The following is a 26,829-nucleotide window of genomic DNA, read 5'->3' as shown; positions in this document are numbered from 1 at the left end:
AAATTCAGTGAACAGACTGAAGTAGTTTAAGTCTTTGGTTCTTTTAATTTTGATGATTCTGGCTCACATTTAACAACAACCTACCAACCATCTCAAAAAAAAAAAAAAAAAAAAACACCAATTAAAAAAAAAAAAAAAAAAAAAAAAAACCTTTTTAGTGAATTGTTGGCCTTCTGGAAAGTATGTTCAATTACTGTACATGTGCTCAATACTTGGTAGGGGCTCCTTTTGCTTTAATTACTCCCTCAATTCAGCGTGGCATGGAGTTGATCAGTTTGTTGGCACTGCTGAGATGGTATGGAAGCCCAGGTTTCTTTGACAGTGGCCTTCAGCTCATCTGCATTTTTGGGTCTCTTATTTCTCATTTTCCTCTTGACAATACCCCACAGATTCTCTATGGGGTTCAGGTCTGGTGAGTTTGCTGGCCAGTCAAACACACCAGCACCATGGTCATTAACCAACTTTTGGTGCTTTTGGCAGTGTGGGCAGGTGCCAAATCATGCTGGAAAATGAAATCAGCATCTTCATAAAGCTGGTCAGCAGAAGGAAGCATGAAGTGCTCCAAAATTTCTTGGCAAATGGGTGCAGTGACTTTGGTTTTCAAAAACAATGGACCAACACCAGCAGATGACATTGAACCCCAAATCATCACAGACTGTGGAAACTTAACACTGGACTTCAAGCAACTTGGGCTATGAGCTTCTCCACCCTTCCTCCAGACTCTAGGACCTTGGTTTCCAAATGAAATACAAAACTTGCTCTTATCTGAAAAGAGGACTTTGGATCACTGGGCAACAGTCGAGTTCTTCTTCTCATTAGCCCAGGTAAGATGCCTCTGACGTTGTCTGTGGTTCAGGAGTGGCTTAGCAAGAGGAATATGACAACTGTAGTCAAATTTCTTGACACGTCAGTGTGTGGTGGCTCTTGATGCCTTGACCCCAGCCTCAGTCCATTCCTTGTGAAGTTCACTCAAATTATTGAATCGATTTTGCTTGACAATCCTCATAAGGCTGCGGTTCTCTCGGTTGATTATGCATCTTTTTCTTCCACACTTTTTCTTTCCACTCAACTTTCTGTTAACATGCTTGGATAGACAAACATTCATTGCCAAAGAAGCTGGCTGTTCACAGAGTGCTTATTCAATTCAATTCAATTCAATTCAATTCAACTCAAATTTATTTGTTTAGCACTTTTTACGATACAAATCATTGCAAAGCAACTTTACAGTAAATTAAGTTTCTACAATATTTAGTAGTAGCTTATCAGTGGTGACTGTCAGTTTATGTGCATATGGAAGAAATGTTCGGAAAATCAATAAAAGACGTAAACAAACAGACGATTAACAGTATTAACAGCAATTATGCAATCAATCTTATAGCAAAATGTGGTAGTTCTGTATGTTGTCTCAGGGTTAGCATCATCTGAGGTCCTCTGAGGGGTTGGCATCATCTCTTCTCAGGTGTTCTGGATCCAGACTTGAGCTTGTATAAATCCAAAACACAGAAACAAATAGAGACACAATTAGCATAGCTGCTCTAGATTTAAACAGAGAAAGTGTGTCTGAACTCCGAAAATTATCAGGAAGGCTAATCCAGAGTTTGGGAGCCAAATGCGAAAAAGCTCTACCTCCTTTAGTGGACTTTGCTATCCTAGGTTCTACCAAAAATCCAGCATTTTGTGACCTTAGGGAGCGTGATGGGTTGTAGCATGGTAGAAGACTAGTTAGGTACGCAGGAGCTAAGCCATTAAGGGCCTTATAAGTAAGTAATAATATTTTGTAACTGATACGGAACTTAATAGGTAGCCAGTGCAGAGACTGTAGTATTGGGGGTAATATGATCATATTTTCTTGACCTGGTAAGGACTCTAGCCACTGCATTTTGGACTACCTGTAGCTTGTTTATTGAGGATGCAGGACAACCAGCTAGCAGTGCATTGCAATAGTCCAGTCTAGAGGTCATGAATGCATGAACTAGCTTTTCTGCATCAGAAACAGGTAAAATGTTTCGTAGCTTGGCAATGTTTCTAACATGGAAGAATGCTGTTTTTGTAACATGGGAAATATGATTTTCAAAAGACAAGTTACTGTCTAATATAACACCCAGATTTTTGACAGTAGAGGAAGTAACAGTACATCCGTCTAGTTGCAAATTGTAATCTAAAAGATTCTGTGTAATGTTTTTTGGTCCAATAAGTAATATCTATGTCTTATCTGAATTTAATAGGATAAAATTATTGGTCATCCAATCTTTTACATTTTTAACACACTCTGTTAGCTTAGATAATTTAGAAGTTTCATCTGGTCTCGTTGAGATATATAGCTGAGTATCATCAGCATAACAGTGGAAACTAATCCGGTATTTTCTAATGATATTACCAAGGGGCAACATGTACCAAGGGGTTTTTGTTAAATGTGAGCCAAATCATCACAATTAAAGAAACAAAGACTTAAACTACTTCAGTCTGTGTGCATTGGATTTATTTAATAGACAAGTTTCACAATTTGAGTTGAATTACTGAAATAAATGAACTTTTCCACGACATTCTAATTTATTGAGATGCACCTGTAAAATCAAATTAGATAAGGTAATTTCAACTCTTAAAAATACTATTTAAATCTCAAATAACTGAAAAAAACTTGTACTCCAATCACCACATAAGAAATCAAGATTATGACAAACAGGATGAAGAAAAACACTACAAAATGGAACACAACCACCCTCTTGTAGGCTTCCAGTCCTGAAAAACAAAGTATGCACAATGTTTGTTGTGGAGAAATGCAAAGCGTTTTTCAAAAGATGACACAAGGCAGGGTGCAAGCAACTGCTGCTAACCAAATAAGCAGGCAAATTATCCTTGCTTTCAGGATGGTTCGTTTAGTCCGGGCCCACACCACCACCCAGATGGACAGGCAGCGGTCCAGATTGATCACTGTCAGCAGAAAAGTGATGGCAAACTTATTCAGCACAGTCACCAGGCTACTCAACATGCACCCGAAGTCACCAAAAGGCCAATCCAAATCACAACATTTGTAAATTACATTAAAGATCAAGAAAAATGAAAACAGGAAGTCAGCTACCGCCAGGTTCAGAAACCAGATGGTATTGACTGTCCTTTTCATTTTGAGGCCTGTGATGTAGATGACCATTCCATTGCCAGCAACACCAAGCACACATATTATACAGTGGAGGAAAATATTGATCTTCTTTAAGTATTTCACTGTGGCAGCTGTGCTGTTGGTTGATGGTTTGATCTAAAGGAAAAAATTAAAAATAAAACAGCTAGAAACAGTCATGGTCAGTCCAAAGATGAAAGCTGATTAAAAATACAAACAAGGGAAAAAAACAAACAAACAAACAACAACAACAACAACAAAAAAAAAAAACGGCATAACAGTGTGAACTAGCCACAAACAACAACTGACATCTGAAAGGTGAAATAGAGCAACTTAAATACAGGGCAAATGTGAATACAAAGGACATTATGTACTAATGAGAACAAATTAGTAGTCCATGAAAACAGAAGCTAAGGCCCTGTCCACACGAATGCGGGTATCAAAACCCCAGCTTTTTCTATTCGGTTTGGCCATTCATCCACACCAGTTCACTGAAACCGAACATTTTTTTAAAACTGCTGCCAGGGTGAAGATTTTCAAAAACTCCGGTTGCAGTGTTATCGTGTAGACAACAAAACCAGAGATTTTGGCTTGTGACGTCGGAGCATGCGCTGTTATCTCTGTCTACTGGAAACTTTTTCAGGCTTCTGATTGGGCAACATAGCTTTACAGTTGAGATTATATCACCACCTGTTGGCTTGGCATGCTCTTGACAATGCTTCATAGCATGCTGTTGCATTTTCAAGTGGACAGAGATCTTTTTTTAAAAGGGAAGAAGGAAAAACTCAGTTTATAAAAATACCCGTGTACGTGTGGACCTTGCCTAGACAAAATAACTGAAAATCGATGACAGAAAAAAAAAAAAAAAAAAAAAAAAAAAAAAAAAAAAAAAAAAAAAAAAAAAAAAAAAAAAAAAAAAAACGAGTATGCATATTCATTGTTTATCTAGATATTTCATTAGAAATTTGGAGGATTGCTAAAGAAGCTTTCACAATGTTGTTTAATGAAACTGCTATGTCATTTTAGTCAGAAAAACAGCTACTTGCTCATTTTGGTCTTTGTTTGTTGAAGAGGCTGAAAAAATATACACAAAAATTATCAACGAAAATCTCTATCTGTAACTGAATATAATCAACATTTCAGCTTAAATCTGAATCATTTTCAACATACATAAGGTGCTTCAGGCACAGATTATAACCAATTTAATTCATTTGGAAAGTATCATGGGGCAGCTGTGGCCTAATGGTGAGAGAGTTGGACTTGTAACCCGAAGGTCGCAGGTTCGAGTCTCGGTGCTGGCAGGAGTTGTAGGTGGGGGGGAGTTAATGAACAGTGCTCTCCTCCCCCCTTAATACCCATGGCTGAAGTGTCCTTGAGCAAGGCACTGAACCCCCAGTTGCTTCCCGGGCGCTGGATATTGCTGCCCACTGCTCCGGGTGTGTGTTCACTTCTCACTGCTGTGTGTGTGCATTGGGATGGGTTAAATGCAGAGCACCAATTCTGAGTATGGGTTACCATACTTGGCAATTGTCACGACTTTCACTTTTACACTTTCAAATATATGTGTGAAAACTAAAGAAGCTATGTAAGAAACAAAACAAACACTTTAAGAAAAAAAAAGAAATAATAAAAGTGAATAAATGATTAAATAGATACTGCAAGAAATGTTAAACCTGCAAAATATTTAAATTAAAAAGAGCTTTAAGTAAAAGGTCAATAATCTTACCATATCTTCTTAAGGGTAGATGATGACTTATTCAAATTGACAGGAAATAATTATTTGCAGAAGTAATGCTTTCTGGAGTCTGTTCAAGGTCACTTTGTAATGAAACAATCCAATTATCCAAAATGTATTAGTGGGACATTTAGATGTTCAGCTCATTTATACCATGTGTCGTCATGACTTACTATGGATATAATTATAATGAATATCTCACGTTTCAATATGAGTTCATCATGTTTGCTGTCCTGTATTTAATATTTAAGACATATATGTCTCCTTACATTGCTATCAGTGCCTGCTTTAGTTGCAATCACCATAAAAGGAATAGTTTTTCAGTAATGTCCACTGCTCAATGCATTGCTGATTTGATGTCACAAACACGTTATACTTGGTAATAGTGCTTTTGGCTCAGGGCTGGTAAACAGTGACAGACAGACAGACAGACAGACAGAGAGACAGAAAGATGGTATAGGTTTAATGTTGTGACTGTGTTTTATACCTAATAATAAAGGTCAGACAGTATTAGCTTAAAAATTGTATTCATAAAAAACTGAGTAAGACAGAATGTTTCGGACAGAATATCTTCTGTTTTTGGTGATTAAATAAACATTAGCAAAATAGATAATAGCTCTTTATTAACAGTATTACAATGTGGCTAAAAGGTTGTGTAAAACAAGTCAGTGAAAAGATTATGTCAAACTGAAAGCTAAGTGTAAATTAAATCATTTGTAGGTTTTCTATTAAAAGCATAAACAACACAAACAATATTCAACCCAACTAGAAGCAGCAACACTGTCCTGACCAATGCCGTGAGTTTGGGGCGTGGCTATCAGTTTTTCCAGCCAATGGAAAATGGGGGCATGTCAAAGTCAACAATGAAAATCATTGTTTTTAGTTTGATGACAATGATGGCACATTAATTGCAACGTTTAAACCTTAAGTTTGTCTTTAAAACAATATGGTTTTGAACCTCTGGAATGAGATGGCAGGCATCAAGGCAGCGATGTGGAGAGTTTGCTAATACACTTTCTCAGATCACTTTAGTCTTACATAGGGAATGAATATCTCTGAGACTGATATTCTAACAGCATGTATTGCTTTCCTGGCCGCTGCCACATGACGAGATGGTTGTTTCGTTTGTCTGCTTGAAACCTTGTGTTTCTGAGAGGCGTGAACATGTGGAAGCGCGAGATGTTCGGAAAGGCAGATGATCTTCAGCAAAAGCCGTCTCCAGCACCAGCAGCAGAGACTGTTTAAGCTTCTTTTTAAACTCCTCGCACATGAACACATAGAGAATGGGGTTCAGACAGCTGTTGAGATGAACCAGGCAGTTAACGAATGGACCTATTTGAATGAATACTTTTACAGCGTTGCTCCACTCATTTTCCTTTGCAATTACGAGAGACAGTTGTTGAACATGAAAAGGAAACCAGCATATGAAAAAGGCCAGGATCACAGATATAATGACCCGGAAAGGCTTAAGCTTCTTTCCTCTTTTGAGACGTTTGGCCCGCACTCCGATAGCAATGTATGAAGATGCAATGATCAGGAAGGGGATGAGAAAGCCCACTATAAACCTGTATATGAACAGAGACTTTGTGATGTTTATAGGGCAAACATAGGCACATTTTTTATTCTCTCCTGAACGGCACATGACAAATGGGATGCTGCAGCCAATGGATAAAACCCACATGAGTGTACAGATGATCCTGGCTTTGACCAGAGTTCGTTTGTTTTGAGCCCAAACAATCACCCAGGTGGACAGGCATCGGTCCAGACTGATAGCAGTGAGCAAAAAAATGCTGGCAAACATGTTTAGCACTGTCACGAAGGATACAAACTTGCACATGAAGTCACCAAAGGGCCAAACCGCCTTGTTAAAGGCATGAACAATGTAGAGGATGAGGACTAAGATGAAGATGAAGTCTGCAATCGCCAAGCTGAGAAACCAAATGGAGTTGACGGTCGTCTTCATTTTGTAGCCAGTCACATATATGACGAGCCCATTTCCAACAAAACCCAGAGCAAAGACAACAAAATATATGAATATTTTGAAAATTTCCATGCTTGAAAACTCTGAGCTGTTCAACTGTTGACCTGTGATATTTTGACATCCCGAACTGTTGTTGGCTATACAAAAAAAGAGAAAGACAATGGTTTATGAGAGAGTTAACATTTCTGATTCTTTCCTTTGAGTTTTGAACTGAAAATTTAGTCTACTAGAATGATTTGTTGACAAATCCAAATGATATAGTTTACAAGTTCAACTCACTGAGCTCACTCAATGATCCTGTTAGTGGTTAACTATGGAGGCCTGTTTCCGCCACCAAATAAAATAAAAATAATTGCGACTTTTTAATCTGACAATTTGTTTATTGACTTGTTTTTCTTGCAATTCTGATACAGTATTATGAGATAAAAACTCAGATCTGCAAGATATAAAAACAAAATTCTGAGTTTACATATTGTAATTCAGATTTTTTTTCTGCCACAGAATAAAAAACAATACAATTGCAATCTAATAAATTTGATCTCAAAATTTGTAATTTTTTTTTTATTACAATTGTGACTTTTTTCTCTGACTTTGTTAACGTCCCACATTTCTTTTTTTTTTTCATTAATAATTATTAGTTTATAACATACTACTATCAACAAATAACACACAACAATTTATTATTTTTTTCTCAATATTGCAAAGGACAAAAGCCAGAATTGTGCGATTAAAAAAGTTGCAATGCCCTTTTCATTTCATTTTTATCCTGTGGCAGAAACAAGCTACCATTGTTAACAGCTCACTGGAAGGAAAAATTGTTAGTAATGATTTTCAGTTCCGCATAAATTCTGTTGTATGTCTTCAAAATATGTTTTCAATTTAATTATTATTATTATTATTATTATTATTATTATTATTATTACAGCCTTGATTTTTAGTACAAATCTTATTATTGTTCAGTTTTACACTTTATTATCGTTCAGAACTTTTACACATTTCCAGTCGTTGTAAATCATGCTCAAGATAAAATCATCTATATGTCAAAATTATGGGGAACAAATGTTTCCAAATTGAGAGGTTATAGTACGAGGAGTAACTTATTCTTACACCAGGGGGCATCATGTCCTATTTAATTATATTAATTATATTACATATAAATACATAGTGTACTGTATATTGTAAATTATTTTGTTTTAACACAAAATTAAACTTTTTATTAAACCTTTTACTTTTAACCCAACTAAGTATTTTTTGCTGTCTACAGCTTAAATTACGGCTGTTAGATTAAAAAAGACCGTCAGCAAAATCTTGTTGCACAATTCACATTAACCATAAGACCAAAAAACACTAGCCAGTATAGAACAGGCAAGGCTGTAACTCATAAACAATATTTTATTGTTGTTCTGTGTGCAATACTACTTGCAGCCAGTTTTGCATTTAAGCAAATAATTTTTGCATTAATACAGTTGCCAAATGTTGCATCCTGTATGACCATAGCTTTTTAACCACCACTGACTTTCATGACACGCACTGCACGTTACTGATGTTTCAGAAACTTTGCACAATATTTTTTTATATTTTGTTTGTCATTTCATCTTAAAATAGGGTTTTACACTAAGGAACAACAACAGGTACAGATGGTGAGATGATTTTTAGATGTCTGTTGGATTAAAGTCTAAGCTTTCAACTCCAGTCTTGATGCTGCTTAATCTTGATCAAATCAACCATTCAGAAGAAGTTGAGATAAAGAAACCCAATCAAAGGGGTGGAGGAATCAAAAGATGCATGCGATTTTGAAAAACAGCTTTAAAACAAATATAAAATGCCCACATCACCCGGTTCTTTTCAAAGAGCATCACATCTGTCTCAGTAAAACACAAATTTGCCTGGTATATAGGTTTAAAAAGTGTATCAAACAGGAATATTGCAAGGTTCTTACCCATTTTTAGTCCTTCCTGTCTGTCCTTCCTTCAAGTGTGTTATCAAAGCTTCTAACAACGTCTTTGCATGAACAATTGGTGGTTATTTCCCTTTTACTTATTGAAAGAGAGAGTGGGGTGGAGTGATGATGCAACAAGGGAACTATGCTTCTGTAGAAAACTATTTTGAATATCAGCTTTCAAAGGAGAAAGTCTTCCCTGGAAACCCAAAACAGAACCATGATTATAACAGATTTATAACATAATCAAGAAAAAAGAAAAAAAAAAAAGAAAAATCAAAAATCAAAATACTTATAACAACAGCTACCAAAAATGAAGGGGACAGTAGATAATTCATTATGCATTTTGGCATTGGTGTTTTGAGCCTGAAATGCAAATTTGACTGGCCACATTCTATTTATAATATAATTTATCTTTCCTTTTGAGTGTTTAAAAGCAGTACAGATGGCGCCATCTAGAGGCCTTTATTTTCTTTCTCCTTATTTATAACTCAATTTGGATAAAAGCATCTGCTAAATAATAAATGTGGACCTATAAAAAGGTAGATCTTTTAAGCCATTCAGGGCAGTTTGTCATCTATCCATTTTCAAAATGGACAAAAAGCACCTTAATGGCTCCATATGGCTCACTAATAGTCCTGTGCATGTATGTGACGACAGGTTGGTGCACCAACACTAAGATCATCAAAAGCTACTGCTCTACAAACATTGAATATCTGTTGATCAAATATCAGCCGCACTATCTACCAAGACAGTTCACTGTCTTCATTATCGCTGCTGTGTACATGCCACTGAGTGTGAACGCGAATAATGCGTTAGCAGAACAGCACAATATTATCAGCTGTACACAGAACAGACACCCCGAGGGGTTCTTCATCATTGGATGGGATTTTAATCAAACAAATCTCAGGAAAATAATGCCAAAGTTGCACCAGAACATAGCTCTGCCTACTCCGCCTACTAGGTTTAATATCCTTAAACATCATACATATATTTAATAAGTTGCTTTTAAGAATTTCATTTTTTTATTGTTTAAACATTTCCAGTGTTCTAACTCAGTGTTCGGAACACACAGTTTGGTACTGTACATCCCTGACTCATTCTTGAATGAGTAAAATTAGTAATATCCTTACTAGTTTCCTCTTTTATATATATATATATATATATATATATATATATATATATATATATATATATATATATATATATATATATATATACACTCATGTTTTGCACTGTTTTACCTCTGGGGAAAAAAAACAACAACGGTTACTTGAGTATTTTTTACAGGAAAATACTATTTCAGTCTGTCTACTTGAAAATGTAACTTTTAATTCAATGTGTGACTTTATATTTCTTTGTAATTAATTGTGAAATTACTAATTATTTCAGAGTTTTTTTTTTTTTTTTTTTCTTTTTTTCCAGTGTAATAGGGCCCATCATTTCTTTATGTCTTTCGTATATGGGAAAAAAAAGAATATTTTTTATGCTTTTTCATACCTTTATGCCATAAAATGTATGAAGTGAGATTATTTTAGCCAGAGTTTCTAAATATTTCCCCCCCAGAACAAATTCAGCAGTTTCAACATTTTCACTTGTGTAATGCAATTAATTTATTCTGTTGAATTTAGGGTGACCATATTTTAGTTTTCCAAAAAGAGGACAGTGGGTGCGGGCGGTGGGGGGGCTGGGGTGTGGTTGGTTGGTGGTTAAAGTAATGCCCAAAGCGCCCAAAGTAGCACAATCTCAAATATCAAAACTCAAAATATGTAATTTCCAAACCTAATATACATATTTTATGGTCACTGTTAAGCATGTTTATCATAAACACAGCTAAAAAGCTTCCTACCAGTGGCTGTTCATCACAAAACTTAACATGTAAGAAGTTATCATAGGTAGAATGTAAAATGTTTCAATACAAGCATTTCAGTGGAAAATCAAGCCATGCCAACAGTTTAAAAGTAGCCCAATTCCATCAAAAAATATATATAAAAAAAAAAAAAAATATATATATATATATATATATATATATATATATATATATATATATATATATATATATATAAATGCAGAGTTGACAACCCTGCATCCAACACGAGCTGCAGGAGTCAGATTTGATTGATCACAGGTTGAGAGGAGAGATACATGGCTGACAGACCATGTTGGAGGATTTGCTGCTCAACAGATCCTGAGCTCACTGACAAATATCTGATCTTCTTTACACAGAGCGTGTGTGATTGCGAAAATTATATGCAATATTAGAATGTTTGTAGGAGTGGGCGGGACTGGGACAGACAAGAGAGACACCAAAAACGTACAGTTTTGGGGGTTCTCCAGGACCAGGATTGGGAACCACTGGTATATGTCATAACAGTGCGGCCATCAAGGTAGATAATTTTAATGGCTTGGTTTTTTTATCCTGGCAGCTGGCAGGTGTAGAGATAGTAACGTCTTTTGCTTGCTTTGAGTCCAGATGATCCTCGGCGAAAGCCGTCTCCAGCACCAGCAGCAGAGACTGTTTAAGCTTCTTCTTATACTCATCACACATGAACACAATGGGGTTCCGACAGCAGTTTAAAAAATTCCAGGCAGTTTACTACAGCTTCAGTTGTTAATAAAACCTCTTTAGCCGACTAACTCCATTGATTCTCCTGTGCACGTATGTGATAAAACTTGTGGATATGATAAGGAAGCCAGCATATGAAAAAGGCCAGGACCACAGCTATAATATCCCGGAATGACCTGAGCTGCACCACCTTTTTGAGGCTTTTGACTCGCACTACGATAGCTATATATGAAGATGCAATGAACAAGAAGCGGATGATGAAGCCCATTATGAACCCATATGTGACCAAGGACTTGTAGGATTGTATAGAAGTTGGATAGTTACAGATTCCTTCAGACTCTGCTGTTGAGTGACGGATGCCAGCGGGGATTCTGCAGCCAATGGATAAAACCCACACAATCTCGCAGATGATTCTGGTTTTGAAGCCGTTCATGCCCTCGGTCTGCAAGGTAGAATTGTCGGTAATGAATCTGGTCACATTTTGAGGTCCAAAAATAGTGTCTGCTACACAAAACAGGTCTGTGGAGTCTGAATATTTTTATGCCACATTTCACATGCAAAAATTTTTTTTTTCCCCAGGACAACATCTTATGTGAAGCATAGTTTCACACTCGCACTTCACATTTAATTGTCTTTCTTTTTCTTTCTTTCTTTCTTTCTTTTTCTTTCTTTCTTTCTTTTTATTTATTTATTTAAAGAAAGATCCTGTCATTTTCATCGGAAAGTGTGCATTTTAACCAGATTTCAAACTGCAATAGTATTTTGTAAATGTAGTTATTGTACATCCATTTAAATAATATTCTCACACTTTTTGCATTAGGAAAAAATAAAAACATGATGACATTTTGAAAATTAAATGTGATATTTACCTAATTTTCATGCATATTAAATGTTGTATGAAAATTTCACTTTGTGTAGATAATCATAGTTTGGAAATTCATTTTTAAGTTATTTATGGTGGATATTTATATTTTGAAGTGAAGGGTCTGGGTCTGAGACAGTAATATCTATGTACAGAAGGCAATAAAAAGCATAAACAAAATCAAGCAATAAACAAGCAAATAAATAAGTAAAAAAAGTATAAAAATGAAAATAAATGCAACCTTATAAAACAAAACAAAATAAAAATAAAAAATCTAAAACCAACCATTGGGACATTGGCTGCAGTTTTATATGAAAAATAACTTCTGAAAACTTCTGAATCTTTTTTTTTTTTTTTTTTTTTTTTTTTTAATTGGCTTTTTCTGTGAATGGGCCTAAACTGTGTTATATAAATGTGTATCAGAACTGCTAAAACATTGTCAGACTTCAAGGCAAAATTTAAAAACTCATCTGTTTTCTCTGGCTTTTAATGTATTGTAGAGACTAATTTAATCGCTTTTTAATTGTTTTGCTTTGTTTTGTATGAATGTTGTTCTAAGTGTGTAATTGTAAAACACTTTGGTCAACTCTAAGTTGTTTTAAACTGTGCTCTAGAAATAAATCGACATTGACATTTTCACCCACTTACAGAGAATGATACAATAATATTATTCTTCCAGCACACATCAATTATGCATAAAATACACAAATTAAACTCTTACCCATTTTCTCTATGTGTTTTCTCTATTTTCTCTTGCGTAAAAGGCCATAAAATCTCTTTGCATGTTCTCTTTTCAATTGACAGTGAACAACTAATGATAATTTCCCCTTAAGTGTGATGGAGTAGGAAGAGAAATATGCTTCTACAGAAATCTAATTGTGCAATTTTAAGTTTTATTTCTGCAATCTGAAAATCAACCAATGAATTTTGAGTGCAGAGAAAAGTGTGTTCCCTACTAGGTGACGCGTTATTGAAAGACACTATCCAGTGACACGGGACAACTTTCACTGTACAGGTAATATCCAGAGATTTATGTTTGGGACATTGACTTATCTAGAAATCAGACCTTTGTCACACTTCTATTTGCAACACAAATCAGATCAATCATTGTAAAACAATAAGCTACTTTAGCTACTTAGAGACTGATTTTATTATTGTTTTCTTGTCTTTGCAGCTGGTCAAGGAAGCACTGGTGTCTTTTCTTGTCTTTGTGATCCAGAAAGTCCAGATGTTCTTCAGCAAAAGTCGTTTCCAGCAGCAGAGACTGTTTAACCTCCTCGCACATGAACACATACAGAATGGGGTTTAGACAGCTGATTAGAAAAACCAAGCAAACCACAAAATGTGTTGTTTCAGATATTACTTGTCTTACACTGACTTTCTGCTTATTCTTCTCTGCATTTAATGGGGGGGGGGGGTTCATTTATTCTGAACATAACACCCCCTCACCAAACCAACACGCCAACTATGAGGGTCTATGGACCTTGCCCCTCAAAAAGGCAGAACAGGCCTCAGGTTCCATGACAACCAAAGACAGATCATCTGATAACGCTATCATCTGATTTATTGCACAAAGGAATACGGGCAGAGCAACTGTCACTACATTTACCCATAGGAAAGACACATAATGCCCATAAAAATGGACTCTCTCATATTAATTCATGGACAAACCTTTTTATGTCCTTCCTATATGATGCATATCCCCAGGTCATTGTTTATATTATTGCTGTTCTTGTATATTTTCTTTTGTATTGTATACTGTTTTATGCAAGCTTATAATAGAATCTGTAGTTAATATATGACCTCACCTATAGCATGTTTGAACTATTAGAACACATCTTAGTGTTCTAATAGTGTTTCTAATCTCTAATAGTTTTGCATCAACACACAATCCAGTTACATATGCAAAAAACCATGCTCGAAGATAAGGAGTTGTAAATGTTCCCTCCAAATGTCTTCCTTCATTTTTATTCTCTTTCCTTTCTTCCATCTCTGACTTGAATTTCCTGACTGCACTCTCACTGTTTCCTAAAAAAAAAGTAAATTATACATGTCAACTATAAAATAATCAGTGAATGTTAATTTACTTAATGAATTTGAGTATAATTATTGAATCTTAAAGGTCGGCCCACTTTACCTGAACCCCACAGGTCCACTTTATCTAACATATTCAGCCAAAGTAGTTTTTTTTTTTTTTTTTTTTTTTTGCATTACTTGAAAATGTAACTACTATACTGAATGAAATAGCATAGACTTCTTAATGGTTGGTGTTTGCATATTTCCTTTCATTTTGTAACCTACTTTTTCTACTGATCTGTGTAGGCCTACTAGTGTTATGCTGCTGTTTTTGATAATGTTGATAACGTTTCTGACAGATGATATCATGTTGTTTTTTTCATTTGCCTTACCAAATGTGGTATCCTGTCAACAATAATATATCCGTGGGCTTTTTTGATTACTGTCAGTTTGCCGGCGATGCAGTGTTACCAGATATTGTTATGAAAAATAAAACAACAAATAAAAAATAAACTGAAATTAGTTAATCTTTTGTAAATAAGATAAGATAAAGTTAATCGATTAACCTAAACTCCACATTCTCACTTTATTAACTTTCTAAAGTGCCAAAGACTCCTATATTAGCTGGATCTGGTGCCCGCGCCCTCACAACTCTCTCAAGTTCACTCTGCCAGCGACTCTCAGTGATCATTTTCATATCATGGATGCTAAACATCCTTGCAAACGGTCTAAACTGAATTATACATGCAGACACTCATAAGAGGAGTTTTAAGCAGCAAATTATTCATCCAGATAACAAGTTTTATTTTTGAACATGAAAAATGTATAGTGGTCCGGACCTCGCGGACGTCGCGGACTCATAGCTGGCTACAGTTATCATTTAAGTGCCTAATTTAGTAATTAATAATATTAATAATAATAATAATAATAATTATAAACAACCATAATAAACAACCATATTAAATCATAGGAATATTGCACAGATGAGACTCTTAAATATTTTCTGTATCTGGGTTTTTACTGTCAATTCTCACATCTTGGTCAAATAATTAAAAGCTGATAACAGGATCTCCTCTACTTATATGAAAAGTGCGTGGGTGGATTGAGGATGTTGCATGTGCACTTTGTGGGCATATTGTGGTTGATTTACTAAAAAAAACTGCATAGGCCTAGACTGTAAATATTCCCCACACTATTACACAGCCAACCAGGCACGTGCACTCATAGACATCAAATGGGGCTTGAGCACCTGCTTCCTTTTTACAAGGGAGTTTTGATAATTATGATAATTTAATACAACTATAACAGTTGCATTCACAAATATGTCTCTATTTGAACAAAATGCTGCACATAATGTAATTCTTAACTCTGCAGACACCGGATGAAAAGCATTTGTTTCAGTGTAGTGACGCACATTTGCACATTTTTCAAACCGTGTACACGTTCATGAATTGCATTGGGCCTTGTTCGTTGGTAGTTGTGTGTGTGTGGGACGTAAAAATGCTGTAAACTGCGAAAATTAAGTCTCAAAATCCAAATGAACCGAACAAGATCGACTCGAACAAGACGTCAATTAATGCACGCATGTCACCTGATCCACATATGCATGGATTCCTTTTTGCATGAGCAATTTATGATATATTAATGCAGAACAGAACATTTTTATTCGCAAACTTGTCTGTATTTTTACAAATCACTGCACAATCATTTAATCCCGAATCAAACTGAAAGGCATTTGTTTGTGATTAGTAAGATACGTGTATAAAATGTATGCAGTATGGATAATTTTACGTGCATCTATTAATCATTTTGAGTCTAATTTCATCCCATAAATAGGAAGTTAGCTTAGACGCGTGAGCGTTCTTTCACTGCATATTTCAGTTTATTAAAATGCATTTAGAATGAACACAAAATTCATGATATGGGGCAGAAATGTATATATTTATATCGTTTCATATAGTTAATCAGTAGCCTATCACGCGAAAGTTAACGTTTTTTTTTTTTTTTTTTTTTCCACCAAAAAGCAGCATGATTACAAATGTGATAGGCCTATTGATTTTATACAGCAGTTCAATAAACAAGAATTTAATATTAAGACGTTTACGGTTTAAACACAATATTGACTGTTTTTGCTCATTTTGCGTCTCTGAGCAACATGATGGTGTTTTGTTCCTGAATGAATCAACCGTTTAAATGATTCAATTCAGTCGCAATGACTCACTTATTAACAGTGACTTGTTGCCATCTACTGACAGTTTTAATTTCACATTTAAAGTATCTGGTCATTTTTTTTATATAATTTCAAATATCAGTATTCAACGTTTTATGTTAAAAATATCAAAAGAGTATTAATGCATTTTTAACTGCAGGTTAAATACATTCATGTCCCTTGTAATGCAGCGTCTGTGTTTTTTCTGCAAAGATTAATTTTGTCAATACTGATTTCATTTGCTTGGTAGCAGCCCAAATGACTTATTATTTTAATTGACTGATTAAATGTAATAATCTGACTGAAAAAAAAAAATGATGTACACTTTTATAAAAATTGCTTTATAAATGTAAAAATGCCCAAAAGGTAAAAAAAAAAAAAAAGTAAACTATGATTTTCTATCACTGCTGTGAACTGATCACCACACAGAATATGAAGAATATCAAAAACTGAAGGAGTCAGCTGTCCACGGTAGTCCTTAAGATATTAGCACAATAACACACTCAGCAAAATATTGTCCAATTATTGTTATCGATAAAATCCCAGAAAATATTGAGATATTTTTTTTGTCAATATCACACACCTCTAATATATTTAACATTTGTTTAAAAAAAATATATATATAAATATGAGAAGTGCCCTTTTTTCCACTTGAGCCCCTGCCCCTCAAAATGTCTGTGCACGTCCCTGCCACCAGCAGCCTGAACCATTGGTACAAGGCAGAATGGATCCATGCTTTCATATTGTTTATTCCAAATTCTGACCTTACACTCTAAAAACTGCTGGGTTAAAAACAACCCAAGTAGGGTTAAATTTGGATTTTGGGTTAAATGTTTAACCCAACCTGCTGTGTAGTTTTAACTCAACTATTGTTTAAAAATTACTATATGGCTGGCTTAAAATGAACCCAAAATATTTTGGAAATTAATATTAATATGTTTAATAAATTAAAATTTATCAATAAGTTTAATAAATAATAATTAAATAATAAACATTTAATAAATTGCTTATTCATAAATATTCACCTTTTGATTATTGCTGATGCCTCTAGTAATTATGTCTGATTTTTATTTTTCAACCTATTTTGGGTTCATTGTAAGCCAGTCATATAATAATTTTTAAACAATAGCTGAGTTAAATAAAACTGCCCAGCAGGTTGGTCAAACATTTAACCCCAACCGCTACATCACAACAACCCCATCGCTGGATTTGTCCATATTTAACTTGGGTTGTTTTCAGCCCAGCATTTTTTAGAGTGTACTACCTAAACGTTGGAGCAGAAATCGAGACTTATCAGATCAGGCAACCCTTTTCCAATCTTCTTTTGTCCAATTTCAGGTTTACTGAAATCACTTTTCTTCCTAATTCTGATGCTCGGTTTAACCTTCAGCAAATCATCTTGACTATTGGCACGCACCAATTTGTACAATTCCATTTGAACTCGGAAGTTGGAAATTCCTAGCTCCCAGGAGGAACTTTTAACTGGAACGCCCACCCAAGTCGGAGTTCTGACTCGGAATCTTGGAGGAATTTCAACAACTCTTAAGAATCTCATTTTTAGAATCCAATATGGCTGCTCAGTGCATCAACAGAAGATAAACAGTAGTAATGTTTTGTTTATTAGCACTAATGTTTGTCTGTGTCTCAATAAACTCAGTGTTGCACACAATACTACCCAACCTCTATTTGTGGACATAATACTATGGCATTATCTGTGCAAAATACAGCTTTTTATGTGTTTTTAATCGACTGGTATTGCTAACAATGGATGTGTCTGTCTTGGTTTTCTGGCTTCTCTACTGGAACATGGTACAATATTTGTGTGGTGTGATGTCATTCCCAGCTCCAACATCCGAGGTAAATGGAAGCATATGTCTACATGCCTAAATGCATTGCGTTGCTGCCATGGCTGATTAAATATTTGTGCTAACGAGCAGATAAAAAGGTGTGTGCAATAAAGTGGCCGACGAGTGTCTCCTACAATCAGATATAAAACTTTTTATATGCATCATGCCATGCCTGACTGCAGTGGTGTAAAATATTATTGGTTCTTTCCTATGTAATTTCTCGGCAAATATCACACCTGGCATGATGAATCTTGCTGTATATGAAGTTAGTGCAATCGTTTCATCAGAAGGGAAGTTATTTAGAGAAAAACAACTTAAATGTTCCTCTTTTCTGCATGACATACTTTTTTCCACACAGTCCTGTGGTCTCAGAGCTTATGATTAAGACATCGCGTTCAGAAACACAGATGGCAGACAGTAACTTCTAAAACGTAAAGAAGTTAAACGTCTACTTTTGATAATCACTTTAGGAATGATTCGTTTGAAATAAATCAGACAGAACTGGAACCCCAATCATGGCACAATGATTGAAATCCACAAAGATATGAAGCAGCACAAATGTTTTCAACATTGATAATGATAAAAAATAATTTTATAAATATTAAAAAGTTATTTTAAATTATTATAATATTTCAAATTATTACTGTTTGAACTGTTTTTTTTTATCAAATAAATGCAGCCTTGATAAGACTTCTTTCAAAAACATTAAAACCTCACCAACCAACTTTTGAAGAGTAATGTATATTGTTATTAGTTATCAGTCATTTATTCAATGCTAGTTTTTGTTGTTTATTACCCTTACTGTTATTAACAAACAGATTTTGTTTTGGTCATGGTTTCCTGAAACGGTCTTACATCACCATAACCACATGTTATGATCAATACATTTTTTTGACATTAACTCATACATATATATGCACCTTTAAACTGTTTTATTTTAATTGCTTGACTCATTAAGCATCATCTTTGAAATGTATGTATGTTTTTTTAAGTACTTTTATTGGGACTGTGTTCAGAGAGTTGGAACTCTAGTTGTAGGCGACAGTCTGGTCAATCCATTGGCGGAGGTAAGAGACGCGAGCGTAGACGGCTGGGGTGCGAACATTGCAGTCGCTGGTGCCCCAGGACACGATGCCCACCTGATACCAAACACCTGAGCTCTCACACACCAGAGGACCACCAGAATCACCCTGTAGTAGACAGATAAGCCCATATAGACACATCAGGACTAAAGCACTCTATAAATGCATACAAATATTTAGGCTTCTGTCTTCATATACCTGGCAAGAGGAGACACCGGAGGCTCCAGCACAGATCATGGCATCTGTGATTCTGCTCTGGCCCCAGTATTGCTTGCACTGAGCAGGACTCAAAAGGGGCAGCGCAGTCTGCTGCAGGATACGAGGACTTGCTGTAAAAAACAAAGCAAATAGAAGAAAATCAAACCACTTTTGTCCTTTTAGAAGTCATTTGAATGTTTTGAGTGATGATAATGATAAATTTACAGGTAGTTCCTGTTTTGCCCCATCCAGTGGTGACACAAATAGTGCCAGAGGGGATGCTGGTGGAGGAGGAAGCCAGACAAACAGGAGAGATACGGGACGTCAGCTGGGCTGGAGAGGACAGTTTCAGCAGGGTGATGTCATTGTTGAAGGTATTGCTGTTGTAGTAAGGATGCGTGATGGCCTACAGTGGGAGGAATATTGATGTATGAGATGTCTTTTAAAAGTTACTTTATAGATTTAGATGTAGATGTAGAGTAGATGGTCTGTTTAATTTGACGATTAAAAGTTTATATTTGTAAATTGTGAGGAGAAGATATAGACAAGCTGCTCAGTAGGGTTGTTCTTTTCAAAAGTTTGCAAAAAGTTGGTAAGATTTATATATATATATATATATATATATATATATATATATATATATATATATATATATATATATATATATATATATATCTGGAAAGGCTGCATTTATGTGATCAGAAATGCAGTAGAAACACAAAAAGTAATATTGTGAAATGTTATTACAATTTAAAATACAATTAATAATACTGATTTGCTGCACAAAAACATCTCTAATTATTATCAGCGTTAAAAACAATTGTGCTGCTTAATATTTTTGTGGAAACTGATAGTGAATAGAAAGTTAAAAAAAAAATTATATATTTGAAACTGAAATATTTTGTAAACATTAGAAATATCTTTACTGTCACTTTTAATCTACTGCTGAATAAAAATTTTAACAACTTCTTACTGACCCCAAACTTTTGAATGGTACTGTAATTCTTATAGAAAACTATTTAACCCAACATATTACTGAACTCAAACACAAAATAGAGAGAAGGAAACTAAAAACTAGGCTTTTTCACAGACTTAAGTGATAATAGTCAATTACTCGCAATACTAAAAACACTTACAGAAACAATAAAAATCTAGTTACAAACTGGAAAAAAAAGAGTAAGATGACGCAATTGCTAAAAGAGTCTGTTTGACACGAGCATTTGTCATGTAGTCTGGTTCTAAGTAAGCAACCAACATTTTTAACTGTGGCAAAACCCTGTGGCTCCTGAGGTAATGCTAAAGATATCATAGAATCACTGCAAGGTTATCAGCAGACAGTGACTCAAAGTAAAGGGATGCTCGACTGATATCATTAAAGCTGATACCTTAGCGATGCTTTTGACTTGAACTGACTCAGCGCTGGAGCCGCGGTCATGCTCTCCAAGAATAACATAGTGATATCCAGCCCTGGGGTAGGAGGAAGAAACAGGAAGCGTTGAAAATTGAAGCATGGAAAAGAATCAGGCAGGGTATGTTTTTAAAGGAAAACTGGGTAAGAGGTTCTTACTGGACACGGCAGTGGGCAGCAGTGACCACCCAGTACTGGTTGAGCAGGGATCCTCCGCAAAAATGGAAGCCATTGGATTGCTGGTTCATACATTATCAAAAATAAATAATAGAACTTTGGGTATGATGAGTACATCATTGTAAATATTAAATTTACCATGCATCTCATTTTATATTATAAAGACCCTTAAAAGGTGTAATTAAGTCTAGTAAAAGTTACCTGGAGAGAGACCTGCCAGGGCCAGGAACCAGACACTGCATTCTCTCCATTAACAATTTTGTGGCCGCTGATTACTGGCTTAATGGCAGGCACTCCACAGCCTATGGTAAGGAAAATAAACACATCCAAAAACATACAATTATGGGTTATTAGTCAGGTCTTAATCCTTTTTTTTTTTTTTTAGTATAATAATATATTATTTTGAACCTCAGAAAGTCCTCTGATATTTTTTTTTATGCAAGCAGTTGGAGGTTGGCTTTTTTTTTATTGTTATACTGTAGTGTATTATACATTTTCTTCACTATTTATATTAAAACTATATTGATATATGATGTATTGTATTGTATATACTATATTGATATATGATGTATTGTTTAAATATAAATAGTGAAGCATATGTATAATACACTAAAAAAAAAAAACTACCTGCAGCTGCTGGCATATAGAATATATAATATCAAAATGTAGTTATATTAACAATTTTTAATCACCTTCTAATTTATTTTAGTTTATATACGAACACATATTCCTTGTATATGCAGTTCTAAATAATAATAATAATAATAATTATAATAATAATAATTATTAAAAATAAAAAGAATATAGGATTAACATAAAATGCTGTGAAATTGGTTTTAGAGTACTTATCTTCTGGCTTCTATTACCCTCTTTGCAAATTGTAAAAACTCACCCAGAGTGGAGGCCACCAAGGCAAAACAGCTGATGATCCAGAGCATGGTGAAGACAAGCGCTTTAAGTTCTGCTGCTGTGTCTCTCATGCTTTATATTCTCTACATCATCTGATAAACTGGGAATTCTTCAAGGTGCTTCCATGCAGCTGGCACAATCCCAGAGCTCAGGAACGTTCATATCTTGTTCAGTACAGTCATGTGACAAAAAGTATGTTGAAATATTGACAAGAACAAATGGGTCGACTGAGAAAAAAGGTCAGCTTTCCACCTTTGTTGAAACATTTTTTTTTTTTTTTTTTCTGAATGCATTCAGTTTGAGTAATGAGGCACCTGAGATGTTATTCTTTCACCTGTTAATATTAGGGCTGTCAGTTTAATGCGTTAACTTAATTAGTTATGAAAAAATAACGCAATTAAAATATTTTAACATGGTTAACACACTGCCCCCACCACCAAACCTGTACAGTCATACAGTCTATAAAGTTTACTGTTGACAAATATGATGCGGAGCAACAACTCCATAAATACAGTCATGCCCTAAAATTCAAGATATTGGTACAAAAATGCCCCTCTATGTGTTTTGTCTCATATTTATATCATGATATAATAAGCGATATCACAGGAGTGCTGTTTGTCCCGAATATCACAAGTTTAAATGGGATTCTATACAATAGTTCAGTTAATAAGAAGTTGATATTGTGTTATATTTTAAATGCAATATTATGTGTTTTTGCTCAGTTTTGCAAAGAACATAAGCCATGGCAGAATTGGTGTGCGTCTCCAAGCAACACAGTGGTGTTTAGTTTCTAAATGAATCCATGTTTTGAACAAATCGGGTGAACTAATGATTCAAAGGTCCATTCATAAAGAGAGCCGTTTACTGAATTCCTGAATGAATCAGCCGTTCGAATAAATGAATGAGTCATAAATATATTTACAGCCACCTGCTGGCAGATTTAGTTTCTTATTTAGAGTATTATTTCATAAAATAAATAAATAAATAAAAATAGAAATAAATAAATAATAATAACATTAAAGGGATAGTTCACCCAAAGTAATTTCAATTCTGTCATCATTTAGGCTACTCAAACCTGAATGACTTACTTTCTTTGTGTAACATGAAAGAAGGTAGTCTATTTTGAAGACTGTTGGTAACAAAGCTGTTCTGGTTACCAATGACTTTTAGTGTATGAACAAAAAATACTGAGATGTTTCTCAAATTATCTTCTTTTAACTATGTTCCATAGTTTATGTTGTTGTTGTAGCCTAAATGTTTATGTGTGATCAATTTTATATTGAACCAAATAAAATATTCTTAAAGCTACAATTTGTAATGTCTACTTGATACTTTAACATTTAACACAAAAAATAGCTTTAAATTATTTTTTGTTGATATGTTCACTGTCAAATTTATTTTGCGATTAATTGGATTAATTAATCGAAACATCATGCAATTAATTAGATTAAAACTGTAATCAACTGACAGCCCTAGTAAATATATAACCTGAAGTTCTTGTTGACCGCATATAATCTTTCAGCAACAGATAAAAGAAAGAAAATGCACACACACACACACACACACACACACACACACACACACACACACACACACACACACACACACACACACACACACACACACACACACACACACACACACACACACACACACACACACACACACTTCTTTCTTATACGTTAAATAATCTTTTACATTTTTTTTTATTATTGTGCAGGATGTTTTGTGGTTGTTTGACACTAAAACAATATGAAAAGATATTTAACCCCTGTGGTTTCTATAGGGAAATGTCTATAAGTTAATCATTGTAATGCTGACACCCTGGGAATGCTCATGGTCTGCACAGGTTTTGTATTGGAACCCTGATCATGCTCAAGGATAACACAGACAAGTAGACAAGTGTAAAATTTATTTTCTCAATCAATGCATATGACGAATAGCTTTTAAAACAATATTGGCAATGTACAGAACTGCATGAACAGACAAGCTCTTCTGGTTTAGTTGGATTTGATCCTGAGAAATTCAGTTAACGCACTATGTAATTTAAATGTAAAACCTAGCGCAGGGTTAGGGAATTGATGTAATACATCTACTCAAAAACATCCAAGTCATTCCAAATTGGTAAAAGGTGCCACTCAGTTTGATTTCTTCTACTGAACCCAAATTATTATGCTTGTATGTTGTCACAAAAAGTCAAGGCATACCAGGAAGACCCAAAATGCTTTATTTAATATTTATTCAGCCACAAGTATATGTGCATTCATAAGTTTAGCATAATCACTGGTTAATTAAAATGAATACACTGTTGATATATAAAGTTATTAAGTGCTTTTAATAATTCTGTTGGCATTATGTCATGAGGTATTTTCAGTATTCCAAGACGTAGCATAACAGTGTTATGAAGTTTGATCACTGGACTGATGACTGAATGTTCAGATACAGGAGAACCTGAAACTGAGACATGCTGGTGCTTTAGTTGACTCGAATGATTTCATCGATCCATTTTCGAAAGTAAGAGACACGGGTGTAGGCGACTGGACGGTCAGTGCTGCAGGATTTGTGGCCCCAGGAAACGATGCCCACTTGATACCAAACACCTGAACTCTCACACATCAGAGGACCACCAGAATCACCCTGCAGTGGACACACAGACATCAGCGATTAACATTTCAAGTTTAGACCCTTTTGTACTGTCAGTGAGCTGCTATTTCACATATTTTAATTAATTTAGTTTGATTTTTTTTTTAATTAATAGCTTGTGTGTAAAATGTGTTCATGCATCTGTCTTTATACCTCGCAAGACGAGGCTCCAGAGGCTCCAGCACAGATCATGGCATCTGTGATAGTGTTCTTACCCCAAAACCGCCTACACTGAGCCTGACTCACTATCGGCAGAGTGGCCTGCTGCAGGAATCGAGGATTCACTAAATGCAAAAGAATAACATGAGACATTAAGTAACTGAATGGTTGAGCAAGGACCAACTGTTTTTTTTTGTTTCTTTTTTCAGGCAAATCCAGGAGACAGAGGCACAAATGAAAACATTCTGTTATATTTGACACAGGTGATAAGAATGGACTTACAGTCATTTTCAGTTACGCCCCAGCCAGTGGTGACACAACGAGTCCCAGGAAGGATGTTAGTTAAGGAGCTAGGCAGACATATAGGAGAGATACGGGAAGTCATCTCTACTGCACTGGACAATTTCAGTAGTGCAATATCGTTGTAATCAGTCTGTGTGTTGTAGATAGGATGTGTGATGACCTAAATAGGAAAAAATGAATACATTTATTCAACAAGGATATATTAAACTGATCAAAACTGACAGTAAAGAAATATATTCATTTAACTTTGAAAGAATCCTGAAAAAAAAAAAATAGATCACAGTGATAATAATGTTTCTTACGCAGCAAATCAATATATCAGAATGATTTCTGAAGGATCATATGACACTGAAGACTGGAGTAATGAGACTGAAAATTCAGCTTTGTATCTCAGAAATAAATTACATTTTAAAGTATATTCAAATAGAAATAAAATTATAAGATTTCATTTTAGATTTTAAACATGATACCTTTGCAATTTTCTTGACTTGAACAAGTTCATTAGATCCACGGTCATACTGTCCAAGGACTACATAGTGATATCCAGTCCTAGAAAGACAGTGACAGGGAAAGGCATAAAAATCTTAAAAACAGATGTATAAAAATACCTGGATGGATGGATGGATGGATGGACGGACGGATAGGTTCTTACTGAACTGAACAGTGGGCAGCAGTGAGGACCCAGTTTGTGCTGATCAGGGAACCACCACAGAAGTGCTCACCTCTGGATGTCTGTATTATATATAAAGAATTTCACAAGTACAACATTATGCAGAGAATGAGGCCCACCACCACAAGGAGAAATGGATCCACTAGTATAAACAAAGATTGTGTCATTAAAACGTATAACACTACCTGGATAGAGACCTGCCAGGGCCAAGGGGTTGCCTCATTTCCATTAATTATACCTGCATTATGTCCCCCAACAATACTTGGGACTGGCTCATCCTTAATGCGTATAGATCTTTTGGCAATTTCACCTGCCGGCTGACGCACCATAAACTGACGCACCCCACATCCTATTACCATAGTTCATAAAGAAACAAATTAGAAAAGTATATGTGTGTGTGTGTGTGTGTGTGTGTGTGTGTGTGTGTGTGTGTGTGTGTGTGTGTGTGTGCGCGTGTCTGAAACCTATAATTTTTTATCCTCATAAAAACTCACCCAGAGTGGAAGACACCAAAGCCAAGAAGCTAATGATCCAGATCATGATGTACACAGGCACCTAATATGTTGCTGTTGTTCCCTTTAGGTCTCTCTCCTGCTTTATATTCTCTCTAGGACCTGTTAAATTTCGCAATTCATACAGGTGTTTCCATATAGTTAGGAGGAGCTCAGGAATGTCTGTATTTGTCATATGAGGAAAAAAAATATTATTCTTTTCCTTACGCAATTGACTGAAATAGGTGGGTCAGCCAAAAAAAAAAAAAAAGGAATATCACCTACCTTTCTGAAAACAAACTATTTTTCTTTCTAACTACCTTTCTTTCTCCATGAATGCATCCAATTGCACAAATGAGAATGTTGCATTTAAAGTAGGCTGTTCTGGAATTTTCTGAACAATTCTAACAGACCATTACATTCATTCTAGCATGAGATGAGACATGATAAAAGATGAGATGATATATTAAGGAAATAAAATGCTTCATTTTTAATTGGATTATACAGGAAACACTGAAT

The 26,829-nt window shown here is 35.1% G+C and overlaps 3 protein-coding genes and 1 pseudogene across 3 annotated transcripts; all 4 read right to left on the bottom strand.

Moving 5' to 3' along the window:
- Window positions 1-2,482: 2,482 nt before the first annotated feature.
- Window positions 2,483-3,820, bottom strand: LOC109068469 (annotated as a pseudogene).
- A 1,636-nt stretch (window positions 3,821-5,456) lies between these two features.
- On the bottom strand, window positions 5,457-13,024 carry LOC109068471 (C3a anaphylatoxin chemotactic receptor-like). Its single transcript, XM_042771647.1, has 4 exons — window positions 12,920-13,024; window positions 11,089-11,778; window positions 8,771-8,969; window positions 5,457-6,968 (listed from the first exon to the last, which is right to left on the bottom strand). The coding sequence occupies exons 3-4, from the start codon at window positions 8,772-8,774 to the stop codon at window positions 5,920-5,922; spliced, it is 1,053 nt and encodes a 350-aa protein (XP_042627581.1). The 5' UTR covers window positions 8,775-8,969; window positions 11,089-11,778; window positions 12,920-13,024; the 3' UTR covers window positions 5,457-5,919.
- Window positions 13,025-19,248: 6,224 nt separating this feature from the next.
- On the bottom strand, window positions 19,249-22,180 carry LOC109088335 (chymotrypsin-like protease CTRL-1). The gene is made up of 7 exons (XM_042771646.1): window positions 22,028-22,180; window positions 21,337-21,437; window positions 21,118-21,197; window positions 20,936-21,017; window positions 19,776-19,956; window positions 19,551-19,681; window positions 19,249-19,460 (listed from the first exon to the last, which is right to left on the bottom strand). The coding sequence occupies exons 1-7, from the start codon at window positions 22,113-22,115 to the stop codon at window positions 19,299-19,301; spliced, it is 825 nt and encodes a 274-aa protein (XP_042627580.1). The 5' UTR covers window positions 22,116-22,180; the 3' UTR covers window positions 19,249-19,298.
- A 1,788-nt stretch (window positions 22,181-23,968) lies between these two features.
- LOC109088749 (chymotrypsin B-like) lies at window positions 23,969-26,758 on the bottom strand. The gene is made up of 7 exons (XM_042771645.1): window positions 26,314-26,758; window positions 26,005-26,168; window positions 25,802-25,881; window positions 25,620-25,698; window positions 25,129-25,309; window positions 24,841-24,971; window positions 23,969-24,681 (listed from the first exon to the last, which is right to left on the bottom strand). Exons 1-7 carry the CDS (start codon window positions 26,357-26,359, stop codon window positions 24,520-24,522), a joined length of 843 nt encoding a protein of 280 aa, XP_042627579.1. The 5' UTR covers window positions 26,360-26,758; the 3' UTR covers window positions 23,969-24,519.
- Window positions 26,759-26,829: the final 71 nt, after the last annotated feature.

This window comes from Cyprinus carpio, chromosome A15 (assembly GCF_018340385.1).
Source record: "Cyprinus carpio isolate SPL01 chromosome A15, ASM1834038v1, whole genome shotgun sequence".
NCBI lineage: Eukaryota > Metazoa > Chordata > Actinopteri > Cypriniformes > Cyprinidae > Cyprinus > Cyprinus carpio.
This window is presented reverse-complemented; position numbering and strand designations above follow the sequence as displayed.

Excerpts from the sequence above, each read along its gene's own strand:
- LOC109088749 (XM_042771645.1), bottom strand. The coding sequence starts at position 26,359 with ATGATCTGGATCATTAGCTTCTTGGCTTTGGTGTCTTCCACTCTGG. Across the intron at positions 25,882-26,004 it reads CCTGGCAGGTCTCTATCCAG|ACATCCAGAGGTGAGCACTT; the intron begins GTAGTGTTATAC and ends TATATAATACAG. Across the intron at positions 24,972-25,128 it reads GGGCGTAACTGAAAATGACT|TGAATCCTCGATTCCTGCAG; the intron begins GTAAGTCCATTC and ends TTTTGCATTTAG.
- LOC109088335 (XM_042771646.1), bottom strand. The coding sequence starts at position 22,115 with ATGAGAGACACAGCAGCAGAACTTAAAGCGCTTGTCTTCACCATGCTC. Across the intron at positions 21,438-22,027 it reads CTTGGTGGCCTCCACTCTGG|GCTGTGGAGTGCCTGCCATT; the intron begins GTGAGTTTTTAC and ends TCCTTACCATAG. Across the intron at positions 19,957-20,935 it reads AAGTCAAAAGCATCGCTAAG|GCCATCACGCATCCTTACTA; the intron begins GTATCAGCTTTA and ends CTCCCACTGTAG.